Source organism: Mesoplodon mirus (genome assembly GCF_964341445.2).
Source record: "Mesoplodon mirus genome assembly, chromosome: 6".
NCBI lineage: Eukaryota > Metazoa > Chordata > Mammalia > Artiodactyla > Ziphiidae > Mesoplodon > Mesoplodon mirus.
Window position 1 is genome coordinate 147,352,043 of NC_138982.1, and position 13,205 is coordinate 147,365,247.

At 44.4% G+C, this 13,205-nt stretch overlaps 1 protein-coding gene across 3 annotated transcripts in view; it reads left to right on the top strand.

Annotated features, from left to right (window-relative positions):
• Window positions 1-1,056: 1,056 nt before the first annotated feature.
• The window catches only part of PRMT2 (protein arginine methyltransferase 2), a 39,531-nt gene continuing 27,382 nt past the window's right edge, over window positions 1,057-13,205 (top strand). For 2 of the 3 annotated variants that reach the window (XM_082624513.1, XM_082624514.1), the window contains exons 1-4: window positions 1,057-1,182; window positions 2,415-2,511; window positions 8,092-8,199; window positions 8,865-9,047. In XM_082624513.1, the coding sequence (XP_082480639.1) occupies window positions 2,473-2,511; window positions 8,092-8,199; window positions 8,865-9,047 (330 nt within the window). In that variant the 5' untranslated portion in view covers window positions 1,057-1,182; window positions 2,415-2,472. The remainder of the gene's footprint in view (window positions 1,183-2,414; window positions 2,512-8,091; window positions 8,200-8,864; window positions 9,048-13,205) is intronic. The other variant, XM_082624515.1, reaches the window with a different exon arrangement.

Below are 13,205 nucleotides of genomic sequence, written 5' to 3' on the forward strand. Positions count from 1 at the left end.
ATTATGAAATTAATTCCTTTTGAAAATCTAGAACTATGCAGATTTTCTAAATATTCTCGTTTAGTTTTGGTAAGTTGTTCTTCAAGGAATTTGTCTAATTTATCTAATTTGTTAAATTTTTTGGACAAACTTCATGATATTAGTATATTATCTTTAAAAAAACCTACAGCATCTGTACTGAATTCCTTTTTCATTTCGTATATTGGTAATTTGTGTTCCTGCTCTTTTTTGTATTATGGTAAGATACGCATAAAACTTACCTTAACCATTTATAAGTGTACAGTTCAGTGGTATTAAATAGCTCACACTGCTGTGCAACGATCGCCAGCATCCATCCCCGTTAATTCTCATCGTCCTGTGAAACTGAAACCCTACACCCATTCACATCGTCTCCCTATTTTCTGCTCTCCCAGGTCCTGGCACCCGCCACCCTACTTTCTCTAGGATTTTGACCACCTTCTCCTACCTTTCCGGCTCCAGCCACCACCTGCCCACTCCCGTTAGACCACCATATAGCAGTGGCCAATAACGTTGTTTTTCTTTAAATCTCAAACTTCCTCTCGTAAGTTTATAAATAAAAAATCACTCTGCTTCCATTTGTCAACTGGAAAGAACGACACAGGGTTTACACTTCACAGTGCGGTTGGGAAAGTTAACTGAATTATTACAAGAAAAGCACGAGAAAGCAGGTCCTGCTCCGGAAATCAGCCGCTTCTGTCATTCATAGAGGGTTTCTGACCCCCCCAGACCAGGATGGCTCCCGCTCCCCTCCGCCTGCGCCGCCGCCCCGCCCCCTCCCCGGGCTGCCCCCAGCGCCCGGGGACGCGAGCCCGAGCCCGCACGCTTGAAGCGCAGCGCCCGGGCTCGCGCAACGGCCGAAGGCGGGATCCGCGAGGCGCGCCTGCGCGGGGCGCTCGGCCCAGGACCGGGTCTTCGCCGGGATGCCCCCGAGCGCACTGCGCCTGCGCGGTCCAGGGCGTTGGCTCCCCTCTCCGGACAGCGGGGCGTGTACGGCGGCGCATGCGCGCAAAGCCGGCTCCAGGGCGGGGCTTTCTACGCGGGCAGCCTGCGCACATTACGCCTGCGCGGGCCGAGGGCGGCGGCTCGGGTTCTTGGTGGGTGCTGGCTGCCCCTCCGTGTCGGAGGTGTGGATGCCAACCTCAGCGGAGAAGCGCGGCTGAGGTAGGTTTCCCGTGGGCAGCTCGGGCGGCTGGACCGCGCGTGGGGCAGGACATGCCAGGTGAGGGGTCCTCGCCCGATGTGTGCGTCAGCGGGCGGTCCGAGGCCGCCGCTCCCTATCGAGATTTCTCCGCGCCTTCCCGCCTCTGTGCTGACCTCGAGCTTGGTGCCCCGCCCCCGCCAGGGCCACGCCGTCCCTCCGAGCACGCCTACGGCGCCACACCCATCGCCCCGCAGCCCCGCTACCTCCCCAACCACGCCCACAGTGCCCCGCCCCTCCCGGAGCCGCGCCCCAGTGCCACGCCCACATCCCGTCTGCCTTTGGCTTCCGGGCCACTCTCCCACCCTCTCAGAGAGCAGGTCACATTCCCTTCCCTCACTACCCATTCTGCTCTCGCGTCACGCCCTGCCCCTCCCTTCATCCTCTCTTCCCCTGTTTCTCTCCCTACCCCGTTGGCCACCTGCCCTTCAGGATCGTTGGCCCTCTCCCCCAACCCTGCCCCGCCCCTCAACCGAGCTCCGCCCCATCCAGGGCCCGCCCCATTATCCCGCCCCGCCCACCCTGGCCCCATCCGTCAACCCGGCCCCGCCCTCCCACCGGCCCAGCCCCAATGCAGTGTTTCCAGCGAAAATGCAATGCATGTGTATTAGTATTTATAATTACAAACGTCACCCAAGGAAGTATTACGTCTTGACTGATAAAGTGAAGCCCTCATTTTAAACAAAGAATTTCTGTATAATTGAAAAAAACACACATCCATCTCAGAGCGTAGTATGGGTTACACTGTCACCGGAAAAATAAGGTTGAGAATGAGAAGAAAAGCCTCTGGGAGATGCAGACCTTGGTTCCTGTTAGTGGAAACACTTTAAAGCCCCAGATAGGAAATTCTAATTGGAGTTAAAGTTGTCAGGGTTCCAAGGAAGGAATTGACATCAATTTATTGTTTTAATTCAACCCAGTGATCTAACAGAAACTAAGTCTTTGGCCAATGAACAATTAACACCTTGCAGGCTAGTGATGAAAATATACACTGTTTGGAGTTCATAAATTTTAAATGCTTTCAATTGATTTTGTAAGAATTATGTTTATAAATTTCATTTCTGTTCATTCTTTACATTCTTTACATTTATTTCCATTTGGTAGAGGACCTTTTTCGTGGACCTTAGAAGTTATGTGGACTTAATTATTATGCAACATAACAAGCATTTTCTCATTCTATCTCTTTTTAAAATAGAAATGGAGGAGAAAATGAAACATTAAAGCAGCAGCTATGTGCAGATCCCAGAGGAATTATGGCAACACCAGGTGACTGCCCCGGAAGTGAGTTGCAGGTAATTTCGGTTCTGCTGTGTGAGAACTTGTATTTAAAGACCAGGACCATTACAGAGACTGGAGCTCAGCCCAGAGTGATGGCATTTTCCTTGGACCTTGGAGGGTGGCCACTAACCAGGGGATGCTTAAATAAAGGAAATGCACAGTGTGTAAAGGTCACATACGACGTTCTGAAATGGGCACTGTAAACACTTCCCAGGAATCTAGGGTTCCATTTTTGGCCCTTGAGCTGGTGAAGAAAGCACATTTTTTTTTAGTTATTTAAAAACATCCCAGACATAATATGTTAGAGACAGGTTGGACATTAGAAAAGATTTATATATTCATACTGTTTATCTGCCTGGGACACACATATAATTTCATTCAAGTTAACAGTAAAAAAAAAAAGTCACCTTAAATTTAAAGGAATGTCAATTATGTAAAATTAAGAACCAGAATACTCTAATAAATAATGTTTTTTAAAAAACATTTTCATGTCAGTGATGTCAATTTTAACTTTTTTTTTTCTCTTTATATTCTAATTATCGTTCTAAATTCATTTGGGTTTTTATATATAGAAATTTTATTTATAGTTGGATCATTTCATTAATCTGTTTCTTAAAATTATGAAAATATTCTTAAAATTTGATTCTTAAAATATGATTAAAATTAATCATAAAATGTTTTAATTTCATGGATCTCTTAATTTTCTTTTGAGAAATTAAAAAACTACTGGAACATTTACAGAATAGCATTGCAGACATCAAGTATCAATACATATTACACAGAAGTGGAAACTTGCTAACATTTTGTCATATTTACTTCAGAATATAAGTATATATATGAATAAAAAAACATAAATAAAGTTTGTTCCCCAACCCCAGTCCCATTCTTCTTCCTCTGTCTCAAGTGCAAACACTACTATGAATTATGAATTGATATTTGTGCTTCTGCACCATCTTTTATACTTTTATACCTTAAGTAGGCATCTTTGAGCAGCATATGATATTGTTTGTGTGTGCTTTTTAGGATTTACCTAAGTGGTGTCATAGTTTGTGTGTCCTCTGCAGCCTGCCTTTTCCACCTACGTTACTTTTGAGGGATTTGTCTTTAATGTATGGTACAGCTGGTTTAGTCCTGAAGGATGGTCCCTCTAGTGTGTTCCTTATATGAAATGTATCATATTCACAGGTAGGTATGTAGGTCTGTTCAGTCTTACTGTTGTACGTTAGGTATATACCACATTTTATCTCTTTCCCTTTTGTTGGACACTTACATTGCTTCCAGTTTTTCTCTATTTCAAACAGTGCTGCAGTGAACATCCTTCAGTGTGTCTCTTTGTGCATATGTGCTCCAGGGTATTTACCCAATAATGGCATTGTAGGATGGAAGGGATTGCATATTTTCAGTTTTACTAGATAATGAGCAATTGTTCCCCCAGGTGGTTTACCAGTTCACAGGTCTGCCAGGAGCCCAAAGTGCTTGCTAACACTTGAGAACATCAGGCTTTTTAATTTTGGTCAGTCTGTGGGTTAGAAATGGTATCTTGTGATTTTAGTTTTCCTGGTTATTTATGAGTCATGGTAGTATTTCAATGATATTTGTGTTCATCCTGGTAATAGCATTCTTCATCACAGAAGAGATGCCTGATAGTCACAGTTTGTGTTTTTATCTTTTTAGGATTTTATCAATTTTATGTTTTCAAAGAAACCTTTGTTAACTTTCTCTTTGTCCATCTGTGTTCTATTTCATTGATTTCTGCTTTTATTTCCTTTATTCTATTCTATTTGGGTTTAATTTTCTCTTTTCATAGCATCCTGAGATGGAAGCTTGGATCACTGATTTTAAACCTTTCTTTTCATATATATTTGTGTGTGTGTGTGTGTGTGTATATCTTTAAAGCTGTAACTTTTCCTCTATTCACTGCTTTAGCTGCACCTCACACATTTAAATGCATTGTATTTTCATTATTGTTCACTTAAAATACTTTCTAATGTATGACAATGGAAATTAGAAAATTTCCGGGCTATTCAGAAGCGTGTTGCTTAATTTCCAAACATGGGAAATTTTATATTTTTGTTATTTAATTTTGGCTTGATTATGTTTGGTCAGAAAATATAACATTTCAATCTTTGGAAATTTATTCAGGCCTGCTTTATGGTCTCATCGTAAGGGTTATTTGGTGGATGTTCCATGTGCACTTGCAGAGACTAAGTTATTCTGCAGTTGTTGGGTGTAGTGTTCCATGTCTTCACTGTCAAATGGGTTATTAGTATTGCTCAAATCTATATCCTGTTTGATGTTTTGTCCATTTGTTCTATCAATTACTGAGAGAGATGCGTTTCAAAAATCTCCACAGTGATTGTGGATTTGTCTATTTTTTTTGTTATTTCCTTTTGGATCTATCACTTTTTGCTTCATATATTTTGAATCTCTGTTATTTGGTGCATATGTTTAGGTTAGTTTTTGTTTTCTAGATTGGTTGACCCTTTTATTTTTATGAAGTCTCTCTTTTTACCTATTAATACTTCTTGCCTTGCATCTACTTTGTCTTAGTGTTTGCATGGCACACGGACACATATATACCTATATTTTCAGCCAAACTAACTCCATATATTTAAACTGTTCCTCTTGTAAAGAGCTTATAGTTATGTCTTTTATTTTCCTGTCGGATAATATTTGCCATTTAATTGGAGTATTCAGTCCATTAACATGTAACATAAGTCTAACATGAGCCTAACATCTTGCTGTTTGTTTTCTGTCACAATTCTTCCTTTTTACCTTTCTCCATTCTTGCCTTCTTTTAGATTAATAAAATATTTTCTATAATTCCACGTTATCTCCTCTGTTGACTTTTTAGCTGTACTGTTTTGGGCTGGCCAAAAAGTTTGTTCGGGTTTTTCTGAAGATGTTAGGGAAAAACCTGAACAAACTTTTTGGCCACCCCAATATTATTCTGATGGTCACCCAAGAAATTATGATATGCATCCTTAACCTATTCTAGTCTTTTTTTGACCGCTTCACAAGAATCCTCTAAATTAGTTCCATTTACCAGCCGCTATTTTTGTGCTGTTTTTGTAACATATTTTACTTCTATATATGCTATAAACCCCACAAAAATTATTATTGTTTCTCTATACTGTCAAAAGTCTTTTTTATAAAGTATAAGTAATAGTGTTTCCCTACACGTTTACCTTTTCTGGAGTCTTTACACCTACTCCTCTGGCAAAAATTAAAGACGGTTACTCCATGCACTGCTGGTGAAGTGTGAAGTGCCGCATCCTTTATGGAAAGAATCTGACAAACGTTTGAGTGAAAACTATGTTGACGTTTCAGCCCCGTCAGTCTATCCCTTAGAGAGAAAGTGTCATCATGTCATGATAAATGTGCACAGACGCTTGTGGTGGTAGAAAACTGGACATCCAGAGCAAGTCCATCAGTCGAAGGTGACTTAAGCCTCAGGCAGAATCCCCGCTGCGAAATGTTATGTAGCCATATGTTATGTATGTACATGTGTACATACATAACATATATACGTATGTTATGTAGAGTTCTGCAGGCGGGGAGTTTGCCACAAGTTATTGTGTGAGTGAAAAAAGAAAAATTTTTTAAAACTGGTATCTTTTACAAAAAGCTATGTCAAAAGGAAAAATAAGTTGTGTGCGCACACGTGTGACACGAGCACGGGAGGTGTGAGGACCCTCCTCCCTCTGCATGCACTCCATGTAGACCAGGCGACCGTGAGGGTTGGGGGTGTGGGGGGCCGGTGACACACAGCGTGGATGGAGCTGGACAGGATGAGGGAGGGAGAGCAGAAACGAGTCGCGTTACTGTGATAGGAAAATGTGCAAAGGATACAAACAGGTGATTATTAAAATAAAAAGATGACCAGTGTATAGGTAAAATCATGTTTGATCACTAATAATCAAAGGAAGGCAAATGGAGGTAACCAAGAGGTAATTTCTCGCCCTCAGACTGGCAGAGGCTGCAGTGATGAACATCCACTGTTGATCAGGCGCAGGGAACTCACGAGGCTCTGTCCTCGCATGCAGGAGCTCAAGCGGCCGCCCCGTGGAAGGCATCAGGTGGTGGTGTCAAAGCCGTAAAAGATCTTGACCCTCAGTGTCATATTCAGGAATTTATCCTAAGAAAACTATCAGGGACAGACCGATTCATATTAAAGTTCACCTTAACATAACTTATACTAGTCAAAACTGAAAACAGTTTAAATGTTTATAGGAGATTTGATAAATAAGTTACAGTAATTCATGGAATGGAATACTATGAGATACTGAAAATGTGCTTAGAAGTGTATTTAATAATGGGGAAAAATGTTCAGAATTTCATAAGTGCAAAATATGTCATGAGGCAGAATTTTATGATCCCGGTAAACACCATGTAAGGAGGTATTGTGTGTGCACGTGAAGAAAGCCTGAAGCGCTGTAACGGTGGCGTGTTACCGTCATTGAGCTCTGACCAGTGAGCAAGCTCACACTTAGTTTTAATTTTCCTCTTTGTGCTCTTTTCTTCCACACGTTTTCTAAAATGAACATGAATGGTGGTTATGTTTAGGAAAATCTGTTAAACGTATGTCCGGGCAGGGTTGCTGCAGTGAACTGGATCGCGAGCTGGGGCCCTGCCGCCTCTGGGGTGGCCTCCAGGGAGACCCGTTTGGACGTAACGGGAGGCGGGCTGCGTGCAGCCGAGACCCAGGGCGCTCCCTCCGAGTCCTGAGCAGCAGTGCGCCCCGAGGGCTGCGCCCTGCCCCCTGTGGGCCCTCAGCACGGCCGCCCAGCTATGCCCTCGGGTCTGACGCCCAGACAGGGCTGCTTTCGCCTGGGCCGGTCGCCACCTTCAGAGCGTTGCTGCTGATGGGGTCAGTCACCAAGTGGTCACTCGCGGTGCCTCCTTCTTGTTCTTTCTCTGACGTTCGCTTAAGGATGCGAGTCATTTTGTACTAGAGACTAAAGTCAAGGTGGAGGGAGGGTGAGATCCTTTCATTCTGCTAGTGGAGACGACCCCAAGTGTTTGTAGGATGAAAACGTGGTCACGTGAATCTTGGTTTGAAACCATCCTAATAACCTGGAGCCAAGAGAGACAGACAGAGACAGAGACAGAGAGGCAGAGGTGGAGAGAGACAGAAACAGAGATGGAGACAGAGATGGAGAGAGAGATGGAAACAGAGAGTCAGAGACAGACAGAGACAGAGAGACGGAGAGGGACAGAGGCGGAGAAAGACAGAAACAGAGGCGGAGACGGAGATACAGAGAGGCAGAGACAGAGAGACAGATGGAGAGGGACAGAGACGGAGAGAGAGACGGAGACAGAGGCGGAGACAGAGATGGAAATGGAGACAGAGAGAGAGGCAGAGACAGCAGAGACAGAGAGACAGATGGAGAGGGACAGAGACAAACAGACGAAGACAGAGAGACAGATGGAGAGGACAGAGGCAGAGAGAGAGACAGAAACAGAGACGGAGACAGAGAGACAGGGAGGCAGAGACAGAGGCGGAGTGAGACAGATGGAGAGACAGGCAGAGAGAAGGGCGGAGAGGACAGGCAGCCCCACAGTCACCTCCCTTTCTCCCTTGCTTTGAACAGGAGGGAGAGGACCCCGCCGTGCAGGGCGAGGAGGGGAACCTCCAGGGTAGTGTGCACCCCGAGGAGTTCGTGGCCATCGCAGACTATTCTGCCACTGATGAGACGCAGGTAGCCATGTGGGTTATGCTTTGTGGATTCAGCATGTTCAGGGACAGGATTAGATGTAAAATTTGCAGAAGTCATAGCAGATTTAAATAAAGAAGTATTCAGATACTTCACTGCCACAGGAGACCTGTGGGTGACCCTCCCAGCCTAAAAAATTCAGGTCCCAAGCCTGATGTGAAGGATTCCCGGGTGAGGAACAGGGGGTGGAGGTACCTGCTTCAGTTTCTGCTTTGAAACTCTTACTTAGAACCTATTCTAATTAATGAAAAATTGGGTGTAAAATAAAAATATTTACTTGAATGTAGCATTCTTTACTTTGTAATAGGAATTTCTTAGCATAAGCCTCCAGTAACCGAATCAGCTACCACCTAGCTGAGTTACAGTGAAGGGGCTGTTAGAAATTTTGTTCTAAGAAATTTACGCTGTTTGAAAACGTTTAATCTTTTTTTTTAAAAAAAAATCAATTAAGGTGTGCTTTTGTTTCGTGTAGATATTCCACAAAAATCTTAAAATCCTGGTATCATTTTCATATCTTGTCAGTTGATGCATTTACCCATTGACTCCTTTTCGAAATTGCTGTGACTTGGGCCCCAGTGATGGGGGATTTATCACGGAAATACGAACTACAGGTTTTTCTTTAATTTTCATTTCTCTGTATGTTTTTATAGCTCAGCTTTTCGAGAGGAGAAAAAATTCTCATCCTGAGACAAACCACTGCCGACTGGTGGTGGGGTGAGCGTGCCGGCTGCTGCGGGTACATCCCCGCGAACCACCTGGGGAAGCGCTTGGAGGACTGGGGCCCCGAGGACTCGTGGCAGGACGAGGAGTACTTCGGCAGCTACGGGACCCTGGTACCGACTCCCCTGCCCGCCCAGCCGCTGGCGCTCGCTGCTCGCGAGTTTTAGGTTCTAAGTTTACAAATAATCTCTGGGCTTCTACTCATCATTCAGAGCAGGGCCCACAGATGTTTTCTTCACCTTAGCTGCTCAGCCCTGGCATCCACATGCTGAAGCAGCTGTACAGAACTTCAAGTGAGCAGGGCTGCTGCGTTCCAATAAAACTTTATCCATAGACACTGAAATTTTATTTCCATATGATTTTCATGTGTCATATTCTTCTTTTGGTTTTTAAAAACCGTATAAAAATGTAAAAGCCATTCTTAGCTTGTAGGCCATATAAAAGCAGGTGGTGGGCTGGACTGGCCCACGGGCTGTAATGTGCAGACCACTGGTTTAGAGATATTGTTTGAGCAGTGGAGTATTTCTCAGTATTTAAAAAAATAATAACTTTTACATTAAAAATGAAATACAAAAAAATTATATAAATCAACAGTAATACCTATAAATAACTAACTTATTAGTTTGTTTTTTTTCCAATGTGAATAAAGACCCAAGGTCCTGTGGTCCAGACTACCCTGTTTATAATTAAAACTAAATGCATGATGAACGTTGCAAATACAATGTTGAGTGAAAGAAGCAAGACATCAAAGAATACCTTATGTTTGATTCAATTATATAAGTTATAAGGCAGCGTTAAAAGGTGTTGCCTATGAATGTATATATAAGTGGTGGAGCTCTAGAGATCAGGGACCTGATTCCCCTGAGAATCTGGATGGGGGTTACTGGTAAGGGGGGGTTCTATGTTTGCCAAGGCCGGGTGAGATGCTCCGGGGTGCTGGTAGGGTTCTGGTGTGGGTACAAGAGTGTTTGGAATGTAACTATGTTAAGTAAACTCTAAAGTACTTTTTAGTGTACTTTTTTGTAGGTATGTCATATTTGACAATTAAACATGTTAAAGGAAATGAAAAACCCCTGATGTGTGTACATATTTAGAGATGGAAACCATCTACTAAGAAAGACATAGTGATAATCTGAAGTCTGTCTCCTCACTCTGCTCCTTGAGATTTTTTTCAGCAACAGTGCTTATGCTTCTTCCAAATCTAAGCTGCATCTGTTTTATTCTTTTAAATTTATAGAAGAGGAATAGTTTCACACACAGTTTTTCACCTTGCTCTTCTCACGCAGCTGTACTGTTTTGAAGGTCTGTTCTTTACAGTAGCTGCGGAGTATTGTGTTGATTTGAAAAGGATCATGTTTAGTTTCCGTCACAGCAGGCAATGCTGTAATGGATGTCCTCCTACATAAATCCTGCTAAACCTTTGCTGGAATTTTCACTGGGTAAATTTGAAGGGTGTATGTATGTGTTTTTTACTTGGGTGGATCTTGCCAAGCTGCCCGCCAGAAAGATACCAACAGCATAGAAGGTGTATTTCACCACCACAAGTCTTCAGAGTGAAAAAAGATTTCCAGTCTTAAAGGTGAAATATGTATCTCGGTTTTGATTTCCATTTTTTAAAGTGAGATTGATCTTCTTTCATATCTTATTGGCCTTTTGTATTTCTTATTTTTTGATAAACTTTCATATAATTTGCCCATTTTTCGTTTGATTTCGGTCAATTTATATGTTAAATAGGCAGTTTAGCTTGTATTTATATGTATCACACTGACCATTTGCTGCTGTTTTTCCCCCATGGAACTTTTTATCTTTACATGGTCTAATTTGTCCTTCTTTTCTTTGTAGCTTCTGCGTTTGTGTCCTATTTTCAAGGCCTTCACTCCAAGATTATAAATATCCATGCTTTCTTTTAGAACTTTTGTGATTGCATTTTTTTTAACAATGAAATATTTAAATCAATCCGGAATTTACTTGTTAAGAATAAGGTAAAATTCCGACTTAATTTCCCCACAAATATCCAGCTGTTCCAGCTTTTGGTTACTCTTCCTTTTCTGCATAATGTGAAACGCTCATTTATCATATGTCAAATTGTTAGGGTCTGTTTTGGGAATCTCTGTTCTGTGTCATTGATCTGGTTATTTCTTCTGCAGGTCCAGATGCTTTTTAATGATTGGAAGAGCTAGGCCTCTAGTATTTCTCCTAATTTTTAGCATTTTCATGGCCTCGTCTGTTTATTTTTTTGAAACTGTTGCCAGTGCATTTTGGCTCCCTGTGCACCGATGGCGAATAGAAATACAGAGACAGAGATTTGGAGGATAAGAAATAGAGAGGCTTTGTATTTTCTTTGCCAGGCAAAGGGAAGACCCAGCAGGCTAGCGCCTCAAGAACTGTGCCCCCCTGTTCTGGGGAATTACAGAGGGTATTATAGGTGGAACTCACAGTCCAGGATAAGTGATAGGATCAAAGTGGTGAAGGTCTTGCATTCTTCTTCTTGCAGTATTTTAAAACAGTCACTGCTGGCGTCAGGCAGCCTGGTAATTGGGTCCGTTCATCTCTGGGTTATCGGCCTGCGACCTTCTTTCTGAAATGTAAACAGCTACAAGGGGTGATTTGCTACAAGTGAATGCATGGAGAGTAAATGCCAGGTGCAGGGTACGATTCATGTGGAATCAGAGTAATTAGCTTTGTTTAGCTTTGTGAAAGACAAGTCTAGCTACCAGTGTTTGTCAGTAGTAACAGCTAAAGAATAACCAAGATGGCTTAACTCTTTCAGGCCTGTTTATGCTGTTTCCCCAGCCTGTTCATTGTTGCTTATTGTTCTTGTTTATCAGAAAAGTCTCATTTCTATTTTTTGCTGCAACAAAACTAGTTTTATTATCGTTGTGTTGTGCTCCTGCTCCACCCCGTACAGTTGTCCTGCATTCTAATGTGTTAATGGAAAACGTGCATTAATTTAGGGAGAAGTGACATCTTTGTGATGACTTTTCTCATTTCTTAAGCCTTGTGTTATGTGTCAGAGTTTTAAGGGTTTTTTTGTGTGTGTGTGTGATACGCGAGCCTCTCACTGTTGTGGCCTCTCCCGTTGCGGAGCACAGGCTCCGGACGTGCAGGCTCAGCGGCCATGGCTCACGGGCCCAGCCGCTCCACGGCATGTGGGATCTTCCCAGACCGGGGCACGAACCCGTGTCCCCTGCATCGGCAGGCGGACTCTCAACCACTACGCCACCAGGGAAGCCCTAAGGTTTTGATCATACAGGGTTGTGTACCTTTCTTGGTAAATCTGTTCCTAGATATTTTTGTGTATTATTGTATATGGCTGGGTGAAGCGTTCTATCAGTTGGATTAAGTTGGCTGAAAGTGTTGTTCACGTCTCTGTCTTTTCTGATTTTCTGCTTCTGTCAGTTGCTGAGAGAAGGGTGTTGAAGTCTCTGACTATAACTGGGAATTTGTTTCTGTCGCAGTTTTACTGGCTTTTGCTTTGTGTATTTCGAAGCTTTGTTATGAGGTACAAGAATATTTAGAATTGTCATGTCCTCTCGCTGAAGTGATCCCTGTCTTGTGACGACCTGATGCTCTTCGCTCTGAAGTGTATCGTGTCCGAGGCGAATGCAGCCATGCCGGCCTCATCCCCTGGGTGGGGCCTCCGCATCCTGCTTCTGACTCGGCGTCAGGTGGCCCCGCAGGCAGGACAGCAGGGTCTCGACTCCGTCCACCCCGGCGGCCTCCCTTTGTCCGTCTCCTAGGAGGCACGGGGCCCGCGAGGCCCGTGCAGGCCTCCTGTTGGCGCTGACCTGATCTGGGGGGCCGGGCCGCCTGTCCCTCGGTGCGTGGTGCCTCTTGAGCTGGGTCTCCATGGCGTTGGGCGTGGGGGTGGGTGCTGGGGGCGCCGCCTCGCTGGCAGCCGGGGCTCCAGCAGCCTCTGTGGCCCAAGACTGTCTGGAGGAGCCTTGCTCCGCCTCCCTGGGGACCGGCCGATTCCCGTGGAGCGTGTCCTCAGGTTGGGGGTCCCGCCCGCAGTGTGGCTGGGGACCTGCGCTCAGGCCCGAGCGCCAGCGGGGTCGCTCCTCCCTCCAGCGCTGAGGCTCTTGCTGTCCCCAGGCAGCGAGGCGGGTCATGTGAGGGGCCTTGCGGGGCCCCGCGCGGAGAGGACGCGTTGGGGGCGGCGTGCGCCTCCCGCAGCGTCTCCCAGTCTTGGCCGTTCGCTCTGGGCGGATCGTGGCCACGTTGCGTCTGGACGGGAACGTGGCCGCTCCTCCGCCGCCGTCTCCGTGGTC